Source organism: Nyctereutes procyonoides, unplaced genomic scaffold (genome assembly GCF_905146905.1).
Source record: "Nyctereutes procyonoides isolate TBG_1078 unplaced genomic scaffold, NYPRO_anot_genome, whole genome shotgun sequence".
NCBI lineage: Eukaryota > Metazoa > Chordata > Mammalia > Carnivora > Canidae > Nyctereutes > Nyctereutes procyonoides.
Window position 1 is genome coordinate 11,028,385 of NW_026575049.1, and position 23,379 is coordinate 11,051,763.

A 23,379-nucleotide genomic window follows, 5' to 3' on the forward strand; every position below is an offset into this window, starting at 1 on the left:
TGAATAATAGTGAAAGGGAATATAAGGGAAGGGAGAAGAAATGTGTGAGAAATATCAGAAAGGGAGACAGAACATAAAGACTTCTAACTCTGGGAAATGAACTAGGGGTGGTGGAGGGGGAGGAGGGGGGGGGTGGGGTGAATGGGTGACGGGCACTGAGGGGTACACTTGACGGGATGAGCACTGGGTGTTATTCTGTAAGAACTATTTCCCAGTTTGCTGTAGCCTTGAGGGTCTTGTAGATGCAAGCCCCAGTGGCTTTCAAAGCTAGATGTTTTCAGGGATTGTTTCTTGGGTGTAGCTTTTAACAGTTGGGGTGCCAGATGTGGGTGGGGTTCATACCTTTTGCTGCTCAGGGAGAAGCTTGGAGTTGTGAGTACCTTCCTGTTGTGGGTTGCTGTACCAGGGATGGGGCGTATGGCAGGATCAAATCTCAACCTCTCCTACTTTTTGCAACATAGGTTTATTTTCATTCATCCAATGCATGGGAATGGCTCAGGCAGTTTTTGGTTTCTTTCAGAGGAAAGTGTCCCATATGTAGCTATAGATTTGGTGTTTTTGGTCCCACAGAATGTGGGAGGAGATGAATTCAGGATACTCCTATATTGCCACCTTGAACCAGAACTTGGTAAACTAATTTTTGATGTAACTTAAAAGTTTGTTTCAGATATTCCATCTATAGCACCTATTATCAAAATGAGAGAACCTTGATGACAACCTAAATCCATTCCTGTCCTTTCCAAGTTGTCCAAACTACTGTAGCATTGCTCTTGGTGGAGTTCATTAAATCCTAAACTAAAAAATGCCAGTGTATATACAAAAGTGGGAGGAGGTGGTTGCACCTGGCTGAGTCAGTTGGGGGAGCATGTGACTTTTGATCTTGGTGTCATGAGTTTGAGCCCCACGTTGAATGCAGAGATTACTTTTAAAAAAAATGCCAGTGTATTAATTTACAAGAAGATACTTAGCTATGCAAGGGACTCAATAGTTTTGTCTCATGGTCAAACTCCATGAGAAAGTTACAATCACAAGATTTCTTGTAATTAATGGTGTCTATTGCTAACAACAGGAGTGAACATTTACTGACCAGTTAGTATATTTCAGGCTCTGTGGCAAGTGCTTGCCATGCATGTTCTCCTCACATCAACTCTGATGTAGGCAATATTATCACACTTTTGCAGATAAGGAAACTAAGGCTTTGGATTATTAAATAACCTTAAGCTCCTAGAGCTGAGTGGTACAGCTAGGCTGTAAGTCCACACTGAACCTGACACCATACCCCTCATCTCAGAATTTCAGGAATACAGTTAAGAAAAGGCCATTTTAATTTTTTTTCCATTTTGATCTTTTGTTTTTTTTTAATAAATTAATTTTTATTGGTGTTCAATTTACCAACATACAGAATAACACCCAGTGCTCATCCCGTCAAGTGTCCCCCTCCGTGCCCGTCACCCATTCACCCCCACCCCCCGCCCTCCTCCCCTTCCACCACCCCTAGTTCATTTCCCAGAGTTAGAAGTGAAAAGGCCATTTTAAATGTTACACATCACCTTCCAGTTTGTTCACTCAGTGACAAATCATCTTAACCAGTGAGAAGAAGCTACAATGAAAAAAAATGACCCTGCACTATTCCCAGGTCATTATACTTAGTAATTATTTACAGCAGAAAACTACTAGACATAGATTGGTTTCCTTCAGAAAAGTTGAAAATGAAATGTAAAAGTCTTGACACTTGGCAACAAAATCTTTGTCTCAAAGGTTAAGCGTTGCCTTTTGCTTTGTTTCCTAACTGACTCTTTGTTGCCTGTGCCCGCCTGGCCCCCCTGCACAGAAATTACTAAATGCCCTATTTCCTTCTCACATATTCAACACGTAGCAGCTGTGTAACCTCTGTTTTCAGGTAATTTGTCCTCCTGCCTTTTCTAAAAGTTTCATCTATATTTATTCCTACTACTTGGTACGTATCCTTTTGATTTTTAGGTAGGACCCAACCATAAACATCAGTCATGATTTAACAACCCAATTACACATTTATTCATTGGATACCAGTGGCATTATTCTTTGAAGAAATATTTTCACTGTGCCCTTCTCAGGAGATCTTTTGACACATTAGGGTAAGTACAGATATGTACCAGTCAGGTCACAGTGTAAATCCCAGGTCACTACACATTCCCAAGATTCACTTTCATCACCTATAAAATGGAAGTGATATGTACCACCTTCCAGGCCCTTCTACTGGCTCAGGAGGCTTTTCCTCTCCAGGCAAGGTAAGCCAGAGACTTCCAGATGGGTCAAAGTCTCAGATGTCTCATAGCAAGTGGGGAAGCTAAGCCAGTGACTGTAACACCACTTGTCAAATATCAGTACTTTTCCTTAAACCACAGTAATACCAATAAGAAGGTGTTTGCGCCCATCATCTCTAAGCAAAGGCAGTCTTTGGCTTCCTACCAGACACTGCAATGGAGAGAACCTATCAAGTAACTGGACATCGGGTTTCATTATTAAATTGGAAAAAAAAAAAAAAGCCTCTGTTTTAAACCACAAGGGGGCAGGGCTGGTGTGCTTATATATATTTTAGGTAGCTTGTGCATACCTGATTGTAGGGACAGGGAGATACATATTCTTTATAAAACCTAGTGTAAATGGACTTGTAAGCTCTCCAGATTAATAATAGTCATGCTATAATTTGCATGTTACTTCACAGTTACAAAGCTCCTTCACTGGCATTATTAGGTCAGTGTGATACTTCAGAGCCCACCTTAATTCAGTGCTTGGAAGATAACCTTTAGCACTAGATTGCAATTCCAAAAATAGTAGTGCAGTTATGTGGAGCATATTTAATTTTCAGTTGCACTCCCATGTTGATACAGGTGAAGGAGAAATTTTATATTAGGCAGTGTAATACTAAATACAGAAATATGATAGGCTAAATTAGTATGTGACTCATGAGGAAAATCTAGTAGCAAAATACCGGAATATTAATCGAGAGAGGACTCAATAGTCTTAATAAATGCTAAGAAGCTGATGAAAAGTGACTTCTTTAACATCCCTTATCACAGGGAATCGGCCTACTTCATGAATGTCTCAGCCCGGTGAATTCACCAGTAATCTTTGCACACCCATGCTCTGGGGGAGGGGCACCCAGGTTGGTGATATGGGCTCATATTGGGGAGGGAAGCTCAGCTCTGGAGCCACTATGCTTCTTACTCTTCCCTCATCTCTTTAGCAGGTGGAAAGCTTTGGTGTGAAGTATGCAGAAAATTCCAGGAGCTGTGCAGTTATGTGGCAGTTCTATGAGGTAAAACCTTCTCGACCCAAACCCACACCTACTTTAGCTTGACTTAGTAGCATAACTACTGTGCCAGTTACTTGATAGCAAATTCTGAGGTTTCTTTCCCCAAGCCATCCTGAATGGAGAAAAATAACTTATACCCTGGCAATGCAGGAGAGCCTTCCACACCCTGCCCAGAGACACAGCCTTGTTCAATAAACTTGAACTGCATGACTCCACCACCATCACAAGCACTGTGTTTCTCTGGTACAGCGGTTTTCAAAGCATGGTTCCTGGGACCAGCAGCATCTCCTTGGGAAAGGTGAACCATTCAAGATCTACTAAGTCATGGGGATGGGGCTGACAATCTGTGCTTTAACAAACCCTCCAGTGAGTCTGCTGTACAGGTTTGAGAACTACCACCCATGTCCCATTTAGTCCGTCCATCTGTGTTAAGGGATATATAGCTGTCTAAAAGACCAGACTGGGAAGACTGTCAGGACCAGGTCACTTGGCAGAGTTGCCAGGTGGTGGGGTTTAGGTCACCACCCCAGTACTAGGAAGCATGTCCAGTGTCCTCTGAATCTATGATGTTGTGTGACAAGCAAACTGTTGAATCATCACCATCTAGAAAATGCCGGAGTAATAACTTGTTTTTCTAGATCTTTTGCCAGACTTCTCAGTCAGTCAACATGAAGATTTTGAAGTACTCTGGATTTTCCACCCTCATATTAAAGTAACATACATCATGGTTTCTCTTATATGAACTGATGAGCACTGAATTTCTCACATGCTCCAGATATTCATGCAAAGAAAAGTCTTAATCATTAGTTCTGGTACTCAGAATGAGGCTGTACCCGGAAAAACCAATAGAGGCTTGCATTTTTTCAACCCAAAGTTTTTGCCAGATATGATGTTTTGTGTTAGAAGAAATTAAAAAAAAAATCTTACAAACCTAGGTGCACCTGTTTTATATATTCAATCAGTGAAGCTTTGTTTTTATTCCAGAAGAACGGAAGCTTCTCCTCATGAGGATATTTACAGCATGACAGCTCCAACGTAATCTCAAAACACTGCTCCCAGATGTAGTTGTAATCTTGCATTCCACCTAAACACAAGCATATTTAATTTTTTAAGTCTGAAATTGAAGTAGTGTTAAGTATCCCAAACCTTGGGGACAAGTGAATCAGACAGTTACAAGGAAAGTACATGTAAACAGGAGAAGATGAACTTGACGTATTAGCATTATAGAATCAGGACCTGACATCTTATTAGCCAGGTGTGAACAGGCGATCTAACACTCCCACGTGGGTACCTGGGTCGGAGCAGACTAAAGTTCAGCTGTGTGCCACCTGAGGGGAGGGGAAGGGTCAGTCCTATTTTTTTTCCAATCATAACTTACAAAAAGGATTCATCAGTGTACATTTCTTCTGTACACTGTACACTTCTAGCTATATCCTAGACAGATATGGAATGATACTTCTAAAAAAAACTGCTTAGAAACCATAACTACACTTCTTATGTGAAGCTACATACACTCATTCGGAGGAATGCCAATGGCTAAGGGTCAGCGAGCATGTGCCGTCAGCGGGTACTAGCTGAGGAGTCTGTTAGGCAGCTACTCCCCAGGTTTTACAGACAGACCATCACAGGTGTCAAGGAACGTGCCAGTGAGTGCAGAGCCCAGCACGCAGGCCCTTCTGTCCAGGCCCCGTGCTCTTACCCACTAGGCTGAGCTGCATCTGGGGGTGAGAGAGAGGGTGCAGGGCAGCTCTCAGGAGCGGAGGGACCCAGGCCCCCTGAGGCCACTGGTGCCCAAGCTCACCGTCCAGTTCTCACCTATGGAGACTATTTCTAAAGGGTCATAATCCTGTTTCATATTTTCTAAGATGCAAAAATTTTCATATTTAAAAATCTCTGAGTGGGGAGGTGTGTTAAATTTGATGGCTGAAAAACCCAATTGTCATTAGTTTGGCCAGAAACGTTTTTCTTTCATCCTTGGAGGTACGGTGTTTTATCCTCAGTGGCATCTTGGATTTGGTGAAATCACTGCAGGCCAGCAGGGTACTTGGGAAGTACTGACTTAGCAAAAAGCCTCATGCTAAGAAAATAGTCAAACTATTATCAACATGTTATTTACGTTAAGTAGCAGCTGCGGAGGTCTAGATTCTAGCGGGAAGGATTTCTCTGTTCTTGGTACTTACTTCCCTTCTAAGGCTTGTACTTGTGTTTCTCTCTGACCTCGTTTTCACCAAGAAATAGAGGAAGAGACAGAAAGCCGAAGTCCTGTGGGGGGGGCTCTCGGAGCCGGTGGGAGCTGCGCACGCAGGGTTCATAGCTCGGTTCATAGCTCGTCCCCAGGGTTAGAGACCCTGCCTGCGGGTGGGGGGGGGGACGGAGGGCCACCCCGATGGGGCCAGGCCGCACAGGTCCCGCTTGGGGCTCTCGGGTGCGGCCTGCGGACCCCAGGCCACCATGGGGAGCGCGCATGGTTGAGGGGTGGCAGCTCTGGGGGGGGCGGGGGGCTCCCCTCAGGGCCCGGCCTCCGGCCCTGCCGCCGCTCCCGGCCTGCATTTCTCCTCCTACCCCCGGGCTGCCACCTACCTTAGTCCTTCTATGGGAACATTACCGCCCCCGCCCCCGGGATCCCTGCGCCGGGGGGGGGGGGTGTCCCCGTGCCCTCCCTCACCTGCCCCCCTATTCCCAGAGCCGAGGAGCCCGGGGGGGGGGGGACCCACCTCTGAGCGGATACCAGGCGTAGCCATTGGTGATTCCGTTGGGGAAGTCCATCTTGTCCTTACACTGATCTCCCTTCTTCATGGTGGGGTTTCTCGAGGCGTAGACGTCGGCGAGGTGTTGGAAGACATCGTCGTCGGGGGTCAGGCTGCGGGAGTGGGACGTCCCGGTGGCTGCGGGGGACCCACACGTCTCGGCGGGCGCCCAGCGGGAAGCACCTGGCGCTGCCGCCTCCCGTGCGAAGGCCCCTCCTCCCGGACGAGGCCGGGGCTCCTCGGGGGAGCCCCCTGCGCCCCTCCTCCCCACGAGGCCGGGGCTCCTCGGGGGGCCCCCTGCGCCCCTCCTCCCGGACGAGGCCGGGGCTCCTCGGGGGGCTCCCTGCGCCCCTCCTCCCCACGAGGCCGGGGCTCCTCGGGGGCTCCCTGCGCCCCTCCTCCCGGACGAGGCCGGGGCTCCTCGGGGGCTCCCTGCGCCCCTCCTCCCCACGAGGCCGGGGCTCCTCGGGGCTCCCTGCGCCCCTCCTCCTGGACGAGGCCGGGGCTCCTCGGGGGGCTCCCTGCGCCCCTCCTCCCCACGAGGCCGGGACTCCTCGGGGCTCCCTGCACCCCTCCTCCCCACGAGGCCGGGGCTCCTCGGGGGGCTCCCTGCGCCCCTCCTCCCCACGAGGCCGGGGCTCCTTGGGGCTCCCTGCGCCCCTCCTCCTGGACGAGGCCGGGGCTCCTCGGGGGGCTCCCTGCGCCCCTCCTCCCCACGAGGCCGGGGCTCCTCGGGGGCTCCCTGCGCCCCTCCTCCCCACAAGGCCGGGGCTCCTCGGGGCTCCCTGCGCCCCTCCTCCCCACGAGGCCGGGGCTCCTCGGGGGCTCCCTGCACCCCTCCTCCCCACGAGGCCGGGGCTCCTCGGGGCTCCCTGCACCCCTCCTCCCCACGAGGCCGGGGCTCCTCGGGGGGCTCCCTGCGCCCCTCCTCCCCACGAGGCCGGGGCTCCTCGGGGCTCCCTGCACCCCTCCTCCCCACGAGGCCGGGGCTCCTCGGGGGCTCCCTGCGCCCCTCCTCCCGGACGAGGCCGGGGCTCCTCGGGGGGCTCCCTGCGCCCCTCCTCCCCACGAGGCCGGGGCTCCTCGGGGGCTCCCTGCGCCCCTCCTCCCCACGAGGCCGGGGCTCCTCGGGGCTCCCTGCACCCCTCCTCCCCACGAGGCGGGGGCTCCTCGGGGGCTCCCTGTGCCCCTCCTCCCGGACGAGGCCGGGGCTCCTCGGGGGGCTCCCTGCGCCCCTCCTCCCCACGAGGCCAGGGCTCCTCGGGGGCTCCCTGCGCCCCTCCTCCCCACGAGGCCGGGGCTCCTCGGGGCTCCCTGCGCCCCTCCTCCCCACGAGGCCGGGGCTCCTCGGGGCTCCCTGCACCCCTCCTCCCGGACGAGGCCGGGGCTCCTCGGGGGGCTCCCTGCGCCCCTCCTCCCCACGAGGCCGGGGCTCCTCGGGGGCTCCCTGCACCCCTCCTCCCGGACGAGGCCGGGGCTCCTCGGGGGGCTCCCTGCGCCCCTCCTCCCCACGAGGCCGGGGCTCCTCGGGGGCTCCCTGCACCCCTCCTCCCCACGAGGCCGGGGCTCCTCGGGGAGCCCCACCCCCCTTCAGGCCTCAGATGCGGGTGTCGCAGGGCGACGGCCCCCTTACCCGGCACCCCGTTGTCGAAGGGGTAGCTGGCCACCAGGGCGCCGCCGTGCAGGTTGGCGGAGAGCACGAAGGTCTCGGCCTCCAGCCAGGCCATGACGGCCGCCGCCTCAGGCTGCCGCGACACGTCGTTGGGCTCGAAGGCGTCGGGGAAGTTGCGGTTCAGGTCGTAGTGGTTACTGTTCTCCCTTCGGGAGGAAGACGGAGGAGTCGGGGTGCGCTGGGGCAGGCGGGGAAGGGGCTTGGCCGCGCGGGTCTGGCGGTGGGCGGGCGCCGGTGCCCCCAGGGCGGTGGGCAGGGCACGTGGGGGGCTCAGGCCCTTAGATGCCCCCCTGGAGGCCCGAGTCTCCCCCACCGGCCACCTGGGGACTCACGGTGGGCTGGGCACTGGGGGTACGGGGGGGCTCCTGCCCTGGACGCCCCCGCAGGAGGCCCAAGTCGCCCCCAGTGGCCGCCCAGGGACTCACCGTGGGCTGGGGGCACTCGGGGGCTCCTGCCCTGGACGCCCCCCCCCCCCCCGAGGCCCGAGGGCCCCATTGGCCGCGAGACTGGGGGCTGCCACTGAGTCTCCCCGGACTCCCACCTTCCAGGGCCCAGGGTGAACAGGGAGGGTCTAGGTCGCTGAGCGGGGTGCTGGTTCCCTAGCGACGGGTGGAGAGGCGACAGGAACCTCCTCAGTGCCGACCCCTCCTGCAGCGGCCGCTGTCCCTGTGCCCACAGGATGGCCCGACATAGCGGGTCATCGACTGGTGAGGTTATATTTATTTTTGGTAAAAGCAAACAAACGTTTGCCCCCATATCAGTGTCCAGCAGACCCCTGAGAAATCAACCCCCCGGGGGCCACTGCGAGAAAATAAACTGTTTAAATCAGAAATAGTACAAGGCTCTCTCTTCCTCTTTTTTTTTTCTTAAGATTATTTGGGAGGGGGCAGCCCCGGTGGCACAGCGGTTTAGTGCCACCGGTTTAGTGCCACCTGCAGCCCGGGGTGTGATCCTGGAGTCCTGGGATCGAGTCCCACATCAGGTTCCCTGCATGGAGCCTGCTTCTCCTTCTGCCTGTGTCTCTGTGTGTGTGTGTGTGTGTGTGTGTGTGTGTGTCTCATGAATAAATAAATAAAATATTTTAAAAAAATTTTTTGGGAGGGAGCGAGCGAGCGGGCACATGCCCGTCAACAGTGGGGGGGGGGGACAGAGAGAGCAGCAGCTCCCCCCCCCCAGGGGCAGCTGGGCAGCGACAGCGCAGGTCTCCGTCCACGACCCTGACGTCGCCCCTGAGCCGAGGACAGGAGCCAGACGCCTAACTGAGGAGCCACCCAGGCGCCCCCTGACCCCCTCTTCTTCTTTTGATCAGTTCCTGTCCTGGCTTTTAAAAAACCAACTGGTAATTCCCAGGGGCCCTGCTGCAGATTTAGGCCCCGAGATTTAACAGTGCACAACGCGGGCCACAGGACTCCTGCCCCTCCCGGGGCGCTCACAGGTGCTGGGCCCAGTCAGGAGGGATCCCCAAGGAGACCTGAGCAGCGGGTGGCCCGGGGGGGCAGGGGAGCCCGGTAGGTGGCCCAGGAGGAAGGCCGCCTTCTCCAGCCCTCACTCGTCCGCCTCCGGCAGTGGCCTGAAGCCTTGAGCGGCCCAGGCCAGGGCTGGTTCCTGGGGCGCCGGGGGCCCCCTTACCTTCCGTTACTGTAGAAGCAGTCGGGCTTCTGGACAGCCTCGAACCCATCGGGGTTCATGGAAGGCATGAAGTGCATCCGGGTGCTGTTGATTAGGTTCGTGATTTCCAGGTCTTTTCCATCCCTGGTCACGAGGTGCTCGATCAGATGGAGCAGGAGCTCCCGCCCCACGGTCTGCGCAGGTTGAGAGAGAAAACGGGGTGTTACTAGAGGCGGAGGACGGTGAGGAGCGTCGTCCGGAGGCACGGTTTCCCCAACAAGAGCTCCCACTGCCACCCACGCCTGCCCTGACACCACGGTGACCTCCCCACGCGGCGCTCGGGCAGGGGGCCACCGCTCAGCGGCCTGCGGTATTAAAAAAAAAAGTTAATGTTTTAAAAAGCATTTTAAAAAGTATTTTTTAAAACATTTTATTTATTTATTCATGAGAGACAGGCAGAGACACAGGCAGAGGGAGAAGCAGGCTCCCTGCACGGAGCCCGACGCGGGACTCGATCCCGGGACTCCAGGATCATGCCCTGGGCCGAAGGCAGGTGCTAAATTGCTGAGCCACCCGGGCTGCCCCAAGAATTTCTTTTTTTAAAAAAAATAATGAATTAGGTGGAATAAAGGTTATTCTTATTATCATCTCCGTTTTCTCTGCCTTCTGAAATACTGGAGGGGGAGAGCGGGGGGGGGCGCAGGGGGCAGGAGCCAGCCCCCAAGAACACATGGATGGCGACCCACGGGCCGTGTTTCAGACACACGTGGGTTCCAAGAGGGAAGAGTCCTGGTTGGTAATAAGTATCCACACAGTGAGCAAGGTCAGCCCCGTCTGTGCAGCCCCGGTTGCCGCCTTCTTGGGTTTCTGCAACCTCAGCCATTTGCACATCATGCTTTTGTTGGGGGGGAGGGGCATATCTGCATATTATCTATACTCTTGCTTAGTTTTTTTTTATTTATTTTTTATTTTTATTTTTTAATTTAATTTTATTTTTTATTTATGATAGTCACAGAGAGAGGGGGGGGCAGAGACACAGGCAGAGGGAGAAGCAGGCTCCATGCACCGGGAGCCCCCGATGTGGGCTTCGATCCCGAGTCTCCAGGATTGCGCCCTGGGCCAAAGGCAGGCGCCAAACCGCTGCGCCACCCAGGGATCCCTCTTGCTTAGTTTCTATTTTCTTTAAATCAGCTCACTTTTACTTACAAGAAAAACGAAAACCTTTGTGTCCTTAACCATTTTGCCAGATAGGTCTTGTTTGAAAAGCAGGACCATGAAAATAAAGATGATCATATCCAGCTACCATTATCTGATGTATCACCAGCGAGTGGGGACCTCAAGACCCATGAGAGATCTTGCTTCATAATCCTCAATAGTGAGAATTACATTTTTTATTAAAAAAAAAAAGTAATTTGCAGTTCACAACCTGATTATAGAACTAGCCTGACGAGGCTATGTCAACTTGTCTCTAGAATCCTGGGTTCAAAGGAAATCTCCTTGTAGGAACGTTGGCCTCTTACCTAAGATCAGATGCTGCTGTGGGGTCAGTCCCTGGGAAATCTGGGGCACCAGGTGATTTAGGGCTGCGGTGTAGAGGCGCCAGTGTAGGCATGAGCAGGACAAGAGTTTCCAATGAAAACCCCACTGTATGAATTCACTGTTGTGACAACGGATGAGCAAGCCTTGAATGGCAATCTCTCACTGTAGTCCCCTCGTTGGCAAGCAAAGAAACTACATTTTATGAATTTGTAATCCCCATGAACATGGAACCATTGGAACTGGGACTAAGAAAATTTGGAATATGTGAATTATATGTTTACAGGTAGCCATCAGGTCCAGAGCAGAAATATATTCAATTTTGACTTCAATTTTTTTCCTACTTATTTCTATCTTCTACTACTACTACTACCTTGATTTTTGTGTTTACAGTCAAAATTAGCTTGTGGGGCACCTGGCTGGCTCAGTGAGTTAAGCGTCTGCCTTGGGCTCAGGTCATAATCCCGGGGACCTGGGATCGAGCCCCAAACCAGGCTCCCTGCCCAGTGGGGAAGGGGGCATGAGAGCCCATCAAAAGCTAAAAATGATAAATATGTGTGTGTGTGTGTGTGTGTGTGTGTGTGTGTGTGTGTGTGTGCCTCTCCCAGGCAGAGGGAGAAGCAGGCTCCCTGCAGGGAGCCCGACGTGGGACTCGATCCCAGGACTCTGGGATCATGCCCTGGGCTGAAGGCAGATGCTCAACTGTTGAACCACCCAGGCATCCCCCAAAATGCTATATTTTAAATGATTACAATTTCAAAAAGTTTTTCCCCAATTTTCTTTCTTGACTTTGGAAGAACCTGGTAATTCCTTAGGTTGAGAACTTATTTATCAAGTCTACCAATTACTTGAGTTTCACCTCAGTTTTATTCTGTTCACATAACATGAAATCTCATGCTTATTTAAAGGGTACCATAGTCTGACACCCCATTTTATTTTATATCCTTTGAATCCTCCTCATTCTTTTACTGCAGAAATCCAAAGATGTCTAGAACGATATCTGGCAACTATTCATGATGGTTGTTTCTGAGTGCTAGTATTCTGAATGATTTTTACTCCTTTTATTTTTCTGGCATTTTTTTTAAAAGAAAACCTTTATTATTTTTACGAGACCAAGAAAATCCGGATTCTTTCAAGTAAACCAATGTAAAACCAAAGTACTTTCTGTCTCCATATCCCAAAAACATATCACAAGTCCTTAACTGCAGAGGACAAATTTTAAAAATCTTGGAAAAATGGTAAAACACCAAGTAAGAGAATAATTTTTAAAAGGCTGAGTTTAAACAGCTAAAATTTCAGGGAGTTAAAGTCCTCTCTTTCTGTTGGGGCTGTATTTCGCTGCCTTCCTAACAGCAGATTTATGCCAAATATTATTCAAATTAATTCTTCCCAACCTTAATATAAATGTTTCAAGCACTCATTCATGTTTTATGCATAAACTTCCCTTCTTTAAAAATTAAGTCTTTGAATATGAAACCTTAGAGGGTCCAAATTTTAAAAAGGATCACGGTCAAAGCAATCCCAACAGCTTCACCAGCTTTCGTTTAGCACGCCCACTTCCTGTGAGGGTGAAGACTGAATATGAGAATCCCTCCCGAAGACACTGAGAGGCTGGACGCACATGCCAGGTTTGGGGGCCTTTCCCTGATCACTCATCAGCCAGTTAAAATGGTAATAATCCAAATGCAGCAAATAAATTCTCCATCAGTTTTAGTTTCCAGTCAAGGTGGAATCTGCCAGAGAGACAAAATATGCATTCTAGCTCTTTGAAGAATGTTTTATAACAGTGGAAATAAATTTTTGAAGAGTCACCAATCTAGGCAACACATGAGAGTGAGAGCAAAACCCAGCTATCCCGACGACGGAATCTGTCTTAAAAATGCTACGTTATAGTGCAGCTTCTCGGTGGAAAAATAAGCCTGTGAGCTCTGGGGCTCCCCAAACAGTGTGTTATCTATTTAATTCTTTTGTCTGATTGTCTAGATATTAGCCTAAATATTACATTATCTAGCACACTTTTCCCAGGGTTCCAGAGCTCTGCAGGCTTGTGCTCCCCTAAAAGCGCACATACATCTACAATGGCCCCACCGACCTTGACCAACCACCCTGCCCCCCACTCCCTCCTAAGCCTTGAGGGCAGGGACCCTAAGAGGCTCTCTCTGTAGCCCCGTAACTTGCCCAGCTCTGCGGATAGCATGTTCTCCATAAACAATTGTTGAGGACTGTTGACAAACCCGCTACAAGGTCAAGACTTCTAAGGAGGAAATTTCTGAAAACGTGAAGACTTAAGCTGCTAAACGAGGGCAGATGATGTACCAATCATCAAGTTATTTCCTTTGAACGATTTTCAATATTGAACAACTTTCACAGGGGCGGGGGCTTACATACAATTCAGGTCATGCCAGGGACTCAAGGTACCTGATCCCCTAGCCTAACCTCACCAAAAGCGGAGATGGAGAGAAAAAGCATGATTACAGGAGAAATTTAATACATGCTTAAAAGGAATCAGACCCTTCACTTGGAATAAAGATTAATTCTAACTCCAAAAGGAAAAAATTAACAATCTAAAGCCACACTGCCTAACTGAGGGTATTTTGCTACCATCTGGGATAATGATGGAAAAAAGAACTTGGCAAATGACATCTGGAAGGACAAGCTTTACTTTTTTTTTTTTTTTTTTTAGTACATTTGGAACCTGTACTGCATGTTGACTACACATCCCAGATTTTCCAGCCCAGGCAAAATTAAGGTATTATGGCCTGGTGTTCATATAAATCATTAAATACCCTAGAGGGTATTTAATACAAACATCTAAGCACACAAACTGCATCTCATAAATCGTCTCTTATATGCCTAGAAGGTGTGTGTGAGAATCATTTATCCATTTATTCTGTATTTTTAGGTTAAAAAATGTGGTCACTATTATCCAGGGATTGTTTTTGCTTTTAGCTTATATACCTAAAACATAAGAACTACGAATGAATGGCACCCAAATGTGAAGTTCTAAGTGTGATGTGGATATTTCGAAAGGCTACCCAAATAACCCACCCTAGTAAAAGTAATTCATTGATGTTTAAGAAATAGGAGCTTGGTGGGGGCGGGGGGGGGGACAAAAAAGACACTGAATTGGCAATTGGCTCGGGGCCCGGGCCGCACACGTACCTCGTCTCCGTGCATGTTTGCCACGTACTTGAACTCCGGGATCCCGACCCTGTGCTCCTTCGGGAAGCGCCCCACCACCAGGACCCACAGGTTCCTGCCTGTACAGCAAAGACAAGGATAGAAAAGTAAGTTGTGTCCCTGGGAGGTGGTGCGGAGAAACGTCGGCCCGTCTGTCCGACGGTCTGTGGGTCAGGCTCACAGTCCTGGGGGCCCCTTGGCCCAAGCCCTCCCCCTCCGGGCTCCCCTCTGATCCCAGGATGCGATTCCCAAGAATCCAACATGCCTCAGGCCGCAGCCTCTGCATTTCCCCCAAATGCTGATGCCTCAGAGCTCCTGGTGCTTTGGAGAAACCACCCTGCACCTTCGCTGGGTCCCCCGATGGCTGCGGGGGGGAGGGGGGCGCAGAGCCCTGGGCCTCGCATCGGGGTGGCTTCTTGGAGCACAGATGTCGCAGCCCCAATGCCCCGGTGGGGGGGGGCAAGGCTGTAGCCCCCCACTCATCCTGGGCACACAGGCTGTGGGGACCGTGCACCCCGGGGACCCCCACCACCACCCGCTAACACAGAGTTTCAGGATCTTCCAAACACCCAGGCTGCTTAGGATCGGGCAGCTGGGGGGGGGGGGGGGGGCAGTGGCTTGGGCCCTAAGGCCAAGGCCTGACCTGCTCCACTTCCACGCATGAAGTTCCCTCATGGGTGACATGCGGGGGCCCCTCTTGGCCCCAAGTCACCTGTTTTAGCCCATCAGGCTCTTTTCATACAAAGACTTTAAAATCAGACACCGAGGACGATGTTCAAAGTCTGTCTCGTACGTAACAAAGTTCAAAGTCCTGTGACGTCGGAGCCTTCGGGGGCACCGAGAGCCCAGGGGAGGAACTCAACCAGCTTGGGTGCAATCACGGCTCTAGCCCCTTAGGGCAGGGGTCCCCCAGGCTGTGGGCACGCGGCTGCCAATCCAGGGAGAAACACATACTCGGCCTCTTTTTTTTTCACCTTTTCTTTCTTTTTAAAAAGATTTTATTGGGCAGCCCGGGTGGCTCAGTGGTTTAGTGCTGCCTTCAGCCCAGGGCCTGACCCTGGAGACCTGGGATTGAATCCCACAACGGGCTCCCTGCATGGAGCCTGCTTCTCCCTCTGCCTGTGTCTCTGCCTCTGTCTCTCGTGAAAAAAAAAAAATCTTAAAAAAAAATAAATCAAAAAAGATTTTATTTATCTGAGAGAGTGTATGCATGAGCAGGGGGAGGAGCAGAGGAGAGGGAGAGGCAGGCAGCCCAGGGCAGGCCTCCATCCCAGGGCCCTGAGATCATGAGCTGAGCCAAGGGCAGACACTTGGCTGAGCCACCCAGGCGCCCCTTCCCCATTCATTCTTCATTTACTGTTAATATTTTAGGGAAGTTTTTCATGATAGGGTGACACTTTAAATTTAGTAACTGCAGGATTTCTCAGAAAATACCCACAAAAAGCCGTTTATCGGACTGATTAGAACAGAACCCGAATTGGCTCACACATTCCTTCACTTGGGACTACCGTATCCGGGCATTTTGGCAGGTGACCAGACTCCAGTGAGTTTCTGATCTAGTGGAGAATAGCAGCGTGCAAACACATAATTACATTAGCCGGTGACCTATACGGCCAAAGAAGTGGGGAGAAGGTACTGTTGTGTATGTAGAATCAAAGAAATGGTTCATTCTTTCCAAGGAGGGGGATCATGAAAAGGTTTACAGATCTAGGAGTTTATAGATGCCTTCTGAGCAGGGTTTTGAAGAAGGTTCCCACGTTTGCCACGTGGACAAGTATAATCCGTCCAGTGATTTCCCATCAGAACCATTTCTTTTTTTTTTTTAAGACTTTATTTATTCATAGAGATGCAGAGAGGGGGTGGGCAGGAGAGAGAAGCAGGCTCCATGCAGAGAGCCCGACGTGGGACTCGATCCGGGGTCTCCAGGATCACGCCCTGGGCTACAGGTGGTGCTAAACCACTGTGCCACCAGGGCTGCCCCAGAACCATTTCAGTAACCAGAACCTGATATGAATTCTCAGGTCATCTAGAATTTCAATTCTACAAAGTTAATATTTTCATGTAAGCAAGGAAGAAAAAAAATTTTTTTAAGGCTGGGTGTGGAGCCTACTTAAAAAAAAAAACAACAATAAAAAACAAAAGTCTTGAACTTTCAACCCTGAGACCATGACCTGAGCTGAGATCAAAAATCAGATGCTTAACCAACTGAGCCACCCAGGCGCCCCAAGGAAGAACTTTTTCTGAGTGAGCTAATAAACCTGGTTTTTTAGGTTTCCTTCTGAGGAATTCTTTTTTGGTAGCTCTTAATGCTTTTTAAGCTAGAATAATCATGGATTTGTACAGAAGAAGATTTAGTTGCTTCACAGGCAAGGGGGAAAATTCATTAGCATCTCAACATAATATTTATAACGACATAACAACCAATTTGCAACAGCTGGTCTGTCACATAAGACTAGGGTAAGACAACGAAAGCTGGGCAGCCCCGGTGGCTCAGCGGCTTAGCGCCGCCTTCGGCCCAGGGCGTGATCCTGGAGATCCAGGATCGAGTCCCACGTCAGGCTCCCTGCATGGAGCCTGCTTCTCCCTCTGCCTGTTTGTCTCTCTGTCTCTGTGTCTCAAATAAATAAAATCTTAAAAAAAAAAAAAAGACAACGAAACCTGACTTGACACAGCTATCTGGTATCAGCTGGCATAAGGAAGGAGGGAGATCGATAAAACCTAAGTGAAAAATACTTGGTGGGTAACTCAATCCCAATTTTAGCACAGATGGCCCCTAAATGAACTGCAAGATGAGAAATTTACCTTGAATAACCTCAGTGGCACAAAGTTTGAGAATGAAAACCAATCAATAACCCTGGAAGACCACGGCTTTGTAGTACAACCTGAAATCTGGCATTGTGATGCCCCCAGCCATGGTTTTCTTTTTTAAAATTCCCCTGGCTATTCGGGGTCTTTTCTGAATGTGAACTGGTTCAGCCACTCTGGAAAACTGTGTGGAGGTTCCTCAAAGAGTTAAAAATAGACCTGCCCTACGACCCAGCAATTGCACTGTTGGGGATTTACCCTAAAGGTACAGATGCAGTGAAACGCCGGGACACCTGCACCCCGATGTTGATAGCAGCAATGTCCACAATAGCCAAACTGTGGAAGGAGCCTCGGTGCCCATCGACAGATGATGGATAAAGAAGATGTGGTTTATGTATACAGTGGAATATTCCTCAGCCATTAGACACGACAAATACCCACCATTTGCTTCAACATGGATGGACCTGGAGGGTATTATGCTGAGTGAAGTAAGTCAATCGGAGAAGGACAAACAGTGTATGTTCTCATTCATTTGGGGAATATGAATAATAGTGAAAGGGAATATAAGGGAAGGGAGAAGAAATGTGTGGGAAATATCAGAAAGGGAGACAGAACATAAAGACTTCTAACTCTGGGAAATGAACTAGGGGTGGTGGAGGGGGAGGAGGGCGGGGGGTGGGCGTGAATGGGTGACGGGCACTGAGGGGGACACTTGACGGGATGAGCACTGGGTGTTATTCTGTATGTTGGCAAATTGAACACCAATAAAAAAATAAATTTATTATTAAAAAAATAACCCTGGAAGATATTCACGCAAATGCTTTTGGAATGACAAGCATCTTGAAGGCTTTTAACTCCCCTTTCCAATGAACACCAGCCACCCCGGCTTAGACCAGAGCAAATGCACAAAGGACAAACTTGACGTTTCACAGCACGATTTCCAGTGGAAGGTTAATTTAAACACCATCTTTTTCTTCCCCTATCAAGGTCAGAAAGGCTACCCTTATTCCCCCTTTCTAATACCTGGTGTGCTGAAGAGTTCTGAAATGCTTGGCCTTTCCCTTTACTACAAAGTAAATGAAACTTGAATTCCAAATATTTTATTATTTATTTATTTTATTTTAAAGATTTTATTTATTCATTTATGAGAGAGAGAGAGAGAGGCAGAGACACAGGCAGAGGGAGAAGCAGGCTCCCGGTGGGGACCCCAATGTGGGACTCGATCACAAGACCCCAGGATCATGCCCTGAGCCAAAGGCAGGTGCTCAGCCACTGAGTCCCCCAGGCGTCCCGGATTCCAAATATTTTTGTATCTATATTATATTCGGGAACTTCGAAGCTTGACACAAATCCCAGGGGTGTGACACAGGAGCCCAACACGGGGTGTGACACGGTTTGCTTGGAAGATCAGGAAAAGCTTTATAACTTCTAAGGATTCACAAAACCCCAAAGACAAGAACAGCAGGCGATAAGTGCCACAAAGTACTTTTTTAGGAGTTCAGGAGAAAGCAGATGGAGAAGTTTGGAGAATTAAGTATAGCTTCAAGAGTAGAAATGGGAGAAGTGTCATGCCCAGATCAGAACCACCTGGATCCCTGTAAAAATGCCAACCCCCGAGCCCCATGTGCTAAATCAAATTCTAGGGGTAAAGCTCAAAACCTCCATTTAACAGGCTCCCTTGGTGATTCTGAGGCCCGTTAAAAATTGAAAGCTTGCTGAGACTGAGGCAGTGAATCTCCAGACAGATCGAGAGGCGCTTGATTTTTAGGCAAAACCATCTCATTTTGCATATAGTCACATGCTTCTATGTTAACAAAATAAACTTCTACATCTTTTTAACTGGCTGCTTAATATTTTAACACCTGACTATATTAGCACTTGCGTTCAGCCAATGCCCTTTTGTTAGGTGTTCAAAAATATGCAGTTTTATGTGAATCACAGCATCGCTGCCAAAATGACATACAGAATTTCTGACATCACTATTTCATCGTGCAAAAGAAGTCAGAATACCCAAATGTATTACGTAGGGCCACGTCCAACAGACTGCTCGTTAACAGATGAGCCTGCAGCAGTGCACGGCGGCTCACCATGAGCGATGAAGGTTGGAGGATGGGGGGAGAAAGCCAAGAAAAATTTTTCCCACTTCTCTATCCTTCCAGTTTTTTAAAAAACAAAACACCAAATTCTATCAGAGCCTAAGCAGCAGCCCCGGTGCTGAGCCCTGTTCCTGAGCCGCACAACAGCTCATGCAACACTCACAGCTTAGTGTTGAGCAAACCGACTTGGGTGGTGGTACCAGGCCCCAAACCCAGGTGTGTGTGATTTTGTGTGTGTGTGTGTGTGTGTGTGTGTGTGTGATTCTGAAACCCGTATTCCTCCGATGATGCCAGGCTGCTCTCACGGGCCTGAAAGTGCCGGGCGGGCCAGAGGCAGCCTCAGCACGGGGCAAACGTTCCCAGCAGCTGTTTCAATGTCGTGTTGCTACGGTCACACCGGGGGCATCAGCCGGCTGCCACCTGGCTGCGACCCACTGAGCCAGGACGAGACCCTGGCCTGAGGGCTGGCACCCGGGTCAGGCTCTCTGCTCCCACGGTTTCCCATGGGGCGGCCTGGTCCCCGGGGGCTGCCGGGCTGATGAGGCTTGTCCGTGTGTCTGTGAGGCCGCGACGCTCCGGTGTCTGGGGATGCGGCACCGCTGCCCCCCCAGGTGCCCACCCGGGGCTAAGGCGGGCTCCGTGGGCTCTGCTAAGGCTGCTTCGCCTTCCCGAGGGGGAGCCAAATGCCTGACGCCACGGCCTTGATTTCACTGGTGCACGTTCCCATTCACACACTCACACTCACACACAGCTTAGCACACAGCTCCGAGGCTGCACGTTAGCTAGTGGCGGGGTGAACACAGCCTGCTGCCCAGCCGAGCCACGCTAAACGCCTGGCCTCCAAACGTCATGTGTCCCCCGGCTCTGGAGTGGGGGGTAAAGAGGTTCCTGCCAAGGGGCTCATTCCAGAAACCACACACACACACACACACACACACATACACACACACACACGGGCAAACAGGGACCAAAAGCCAAGGTCTCCAGGTTGCCTCTGCTTGCTCGGCCACATCCTCATTCCCAGCTCACAGCCCGGGGGTGCTCGCGCCCTGGTTTGTAAAACCCGCCCCAACAGGGACCGCACCCCTAAGCACAGTGCCGCGCTGCTCTAACTCCCCACGACGTGCTCTAGCTCCCCACGATGTGCAAAATGTCAACGACAACCAGAAATATCAAGGGCCGGCGCCCCAGGCCTCAGGCATGGGTTGCGCTGTTGGGAACCCCCTCCCTCCCCCGTGGGGACCCGGACCCCAAGGAGGACGGTGAGGGCCCAGGAGGCGGCGTGGACACAGCCAGGCTATCACGTGCTCCCTTGGCTTTGCAGACAGCTCCCTGATTCCGGGACCTGGGCCTTGGCCCCCCGAGGGGGGGATCTGGAGTGGGTGCGCCTCAGGGCACCCGGCGCTGGGGGCTTTCCCGGCATCGCTCGCCCTCTGCCCGCGGGAGCGACAGAAAACACCGGGCAACCCCCCACCCCGCACAGCCTGTCTGGGACCCCCAGGTCACGCCCATGCCCTCCCTTGGTGGCCAACCCCCGCGGCGCTCAGGTGGGGGTCAGGAGCATCCCGTCAAGAGCTGGTCCTCGCACAGCCCCGGTGACAGCTGCTGGATCCTCATGGGGCTGCTCTTGTCCGGGCCAGAGGGGCTCAGCGGCAGGGCCCGCGCTGTAGATGGGGACCGGGGCGCCCCGGGACCCCAGTGCTGCAGGGCCAGGGGGAGCTGCCTGGAGGCGGCCGGGCGATGCCCAGAGCCACGCAGGACCACGGGTTTGAGTGCAGGTTGCCATGGGGGGAACTCCCGGGCAGCTTTAGGGTCCGTGGCTCCTGCCGCCCTGGGGCGGTCCTGGTGCGGGGGCCCAGGGGCACTGCGGGCCCTACAGCCCGGGCCCCGGATCCGGAGCCTCAGCACTTTCCCAATGAACCGCGGGCGGCAGATGCCAGGGGGCCGCCGCCTCTCGTCCTGGCACCCCGCATGCCGTCCACCCGTGGCCAGGCCTGGATGAGGAGGCGGCGGTCCGCTGAGTGTGCCAGCCCTCCCGTCCGGTCCTCCCTGGCCCATCCCCCTGGCTGGACATGACCCCCCACGGCCACCCCGGTCCTTCCCCAAGCCTGTGTATTTTCTTCTTCATGCATTTTTCATTAAGATCGTAAATTTAGGGACACCGGCGGGGGGGACTCAGCGGTTTGGCGCCTGCCTTTGGCCCAGGACGTGACCCCCAGGACCCGGGATTGAGTCCCACGTTCGGCTCCCCGCAGGGAGCCTGCTTCTCCCTCTGCCTGTGTCTCTGCCTCCCTCTCTCTGTGTCTCTCATGAATAAATAAATCTTTTAACAAAAAAGATTGTAAATTTAATTATTCCCTTGCATAATGTCTGTCTTGACTAGAACGCAACATCCAGAGCACCCCCCATGTGTTCACTATTTGTCGGGTTTGCGCGTTCAGTGCGTGGCTATGCGCTTAGCTAACAGTGCCTGGTGCGCAGCAGGTGGCCAATAAATGTCTACGCAGCCTTCCATGGTTACTGAAGCGGCTCCAGGACTACTTCTTCGTAAACGCTGGCACATCAGATCCAAATTCCTCCCTCCGCCCAGACTGTTCACCACCTGCGGACAGGTGCTCTCACTGGCAGCAGGCCCCTCGCTGTGCCCCCTGGCTCAGCCTCGTCCTTGCTTCTGCCCACCTTGCCCTAGAACACGTCACTGGACTTTCAGCCTTTTCAAATCCTGTGCATTCCCCAAAACCTAATTCCAGAAGTTTCCCTGGATTGCTCAGATCCGTGCTAATTTCTCCTCTAAGGTATTTCTATAAAATGACACTGCACGCTTTGGTGTTAGAACATCCGGGGCAGTGATAGGTCCATAAAACCCAACTCTCCCTTTCAGTTGGTTTTCTAAGGGTTTCACATGAACAGTCTTGTTTTCTCAACAGTGTTGTTGGCACGGCTTGCGTGGTCAGAGCCTCCTCTCTTGGCTGCCGTACACCATGGCCAGCCACCAGGGTTCAGGTGGGGCCAGCAGGGGCCTGGGTCACTACGGTTGACGCCACACCTGGGGCCTTGTTGAGCTCAGGTGTGGTCACCTACTCCGGCCCATGAGATGTGGGTGGAAACGACACACATGGCATTTCTGGGAAGAAGCTACAGGAGCCAGTGTAGGGTGGCCACCTCCTTTGGCTCCATCTCAAGACAGGCAGCATTTGGCAGAAGCTGCTTGGTCAGCCTAGGTCCTGGGGGAAGACGGCAGGGAACAGGGTCACAACTGACCTGTGATACACGTGTAACGTGAGAAAGATATAAGCCTTCATGTTGTTGTCATCACCCGTTGAGATTTGGGGTTTTAAAAGTTTCTGGGGTAGAGTTTAGCTTCTCCTATCTGTTACGCCCTCCGTAACAAACCCACCCCAAGGGATCCTTCCTGCCACCAAATGCTCATCATTCTTAAGACAAAACACTGGTTATCTGCAATTTTTTTTCCCCCAGACAGGTTTCGTGGGGATGACACAGAGGTGAGGAAAGTTTAAAAACATTGCTTTAAAACCACTCACGTGGGGAGGAGGCGCCTGGGTGGTTGAGCCAGTTAAGCCATCAACTCTTGGTTTGGGCTTAGGTTGTGATCTCATGGTGGGATCGAGCCCCACGTCAGGCTCCATGCAGGGCGTGGAGTCTGCTCTCTCTCCCTCTCCCTTTGCAACCCCTGCACCCCACCCCATGCCTGTGCTCACTCTAAATAATAATAATAAATAATAATAATATCATGGTAAGACATCATTGGCAAAGCCTATCTCTTAGGATTTTTTTCCTCTGGATCATCTCATCATATCTGCCTGTATCATCAAATAGTATTTGTACATAGACACAACTCCAGAGCTGAAATAATACTTTGAGTTACAGAAGTGCAAAGTTGGACATGAATCGACAAAAATGGGCAAGAAAGGACCTAAGTACATGTCACATGGAAGCAACGTGGGACGGCCTGAAGCCAGGTAAACCGATGTACTAAAGCACAGCCATAGGCAAAGCGGTAGCCCTGGTGGCTCCTGGAACCCAGGCCTGCCTGACCTCAGGAGCCAGGAACAGGCCAGCAAAGGCTTTGCTAACCCACGGTTAGGAGACTGAGCTGAGAGCAGCAGCCAGCACCGTAGCCAGCAGCTGTAGCCCTGCTGGACTAAGTGCTTCCCTGCTTACAGATGCTTCTGGAAGGCCTGGCACGGGCCTGACAAAAAGCAGATACATCTTCACCGTGAAAGCTACTATCCTGTACAAAGGCTTAGTCTTCCATTTCCCCATTTATTCATTCAATAAATAGGTATGGGGTCCCGAGCCTGAGTCTGGCATTTAGTCAGCTGGAACAATTGTAAGTCACTGATGATACTGGCCTGGAAAACACTGATTTTCTATTTTTTTCAAGTACTTTGGGATGTCATTTTTTTTTTAAGTAATCTC

At 51.4% G+C, this 23,379-nt stretch overlaps 1 protein-coding gene across 1 annotated transcript in view; it reads right to left on the reverse strand.

Moving 5' to 3' along the window:
* CPM (carboxypeptidase M) overlaps positions 1-23,379 on the reverse strand; it is a 72,676-nt gene that overhangs the window by 12,330 nt on the left and 36,967 nt on the right. Inside the window, exons 3-7 of the mRNA XM_055328486.1 lie at positions 14,021-14,118; positions 9,344-9,516; positions 7,676-7,860; positions 6,010-6,180; positions 4,227-4,379 (exon numbers count right to left, since the gene is read on the reverse strand). Coding sequence (XP_055184461.1) covers positions 4,227-4,379; positions 6,010-6,180; positions 7,676-7,860; positions 9,344-9,516; positions 14,021-14,118 — 780 coding nt within the window. The remainder of the gene's footprint in view (positions 1-4,226; positions 4,380-6,009; positions 6,181-7,675; positions 7,861-9,343; positions 9,517-14,020; positions 14,119-23,379) is intronic.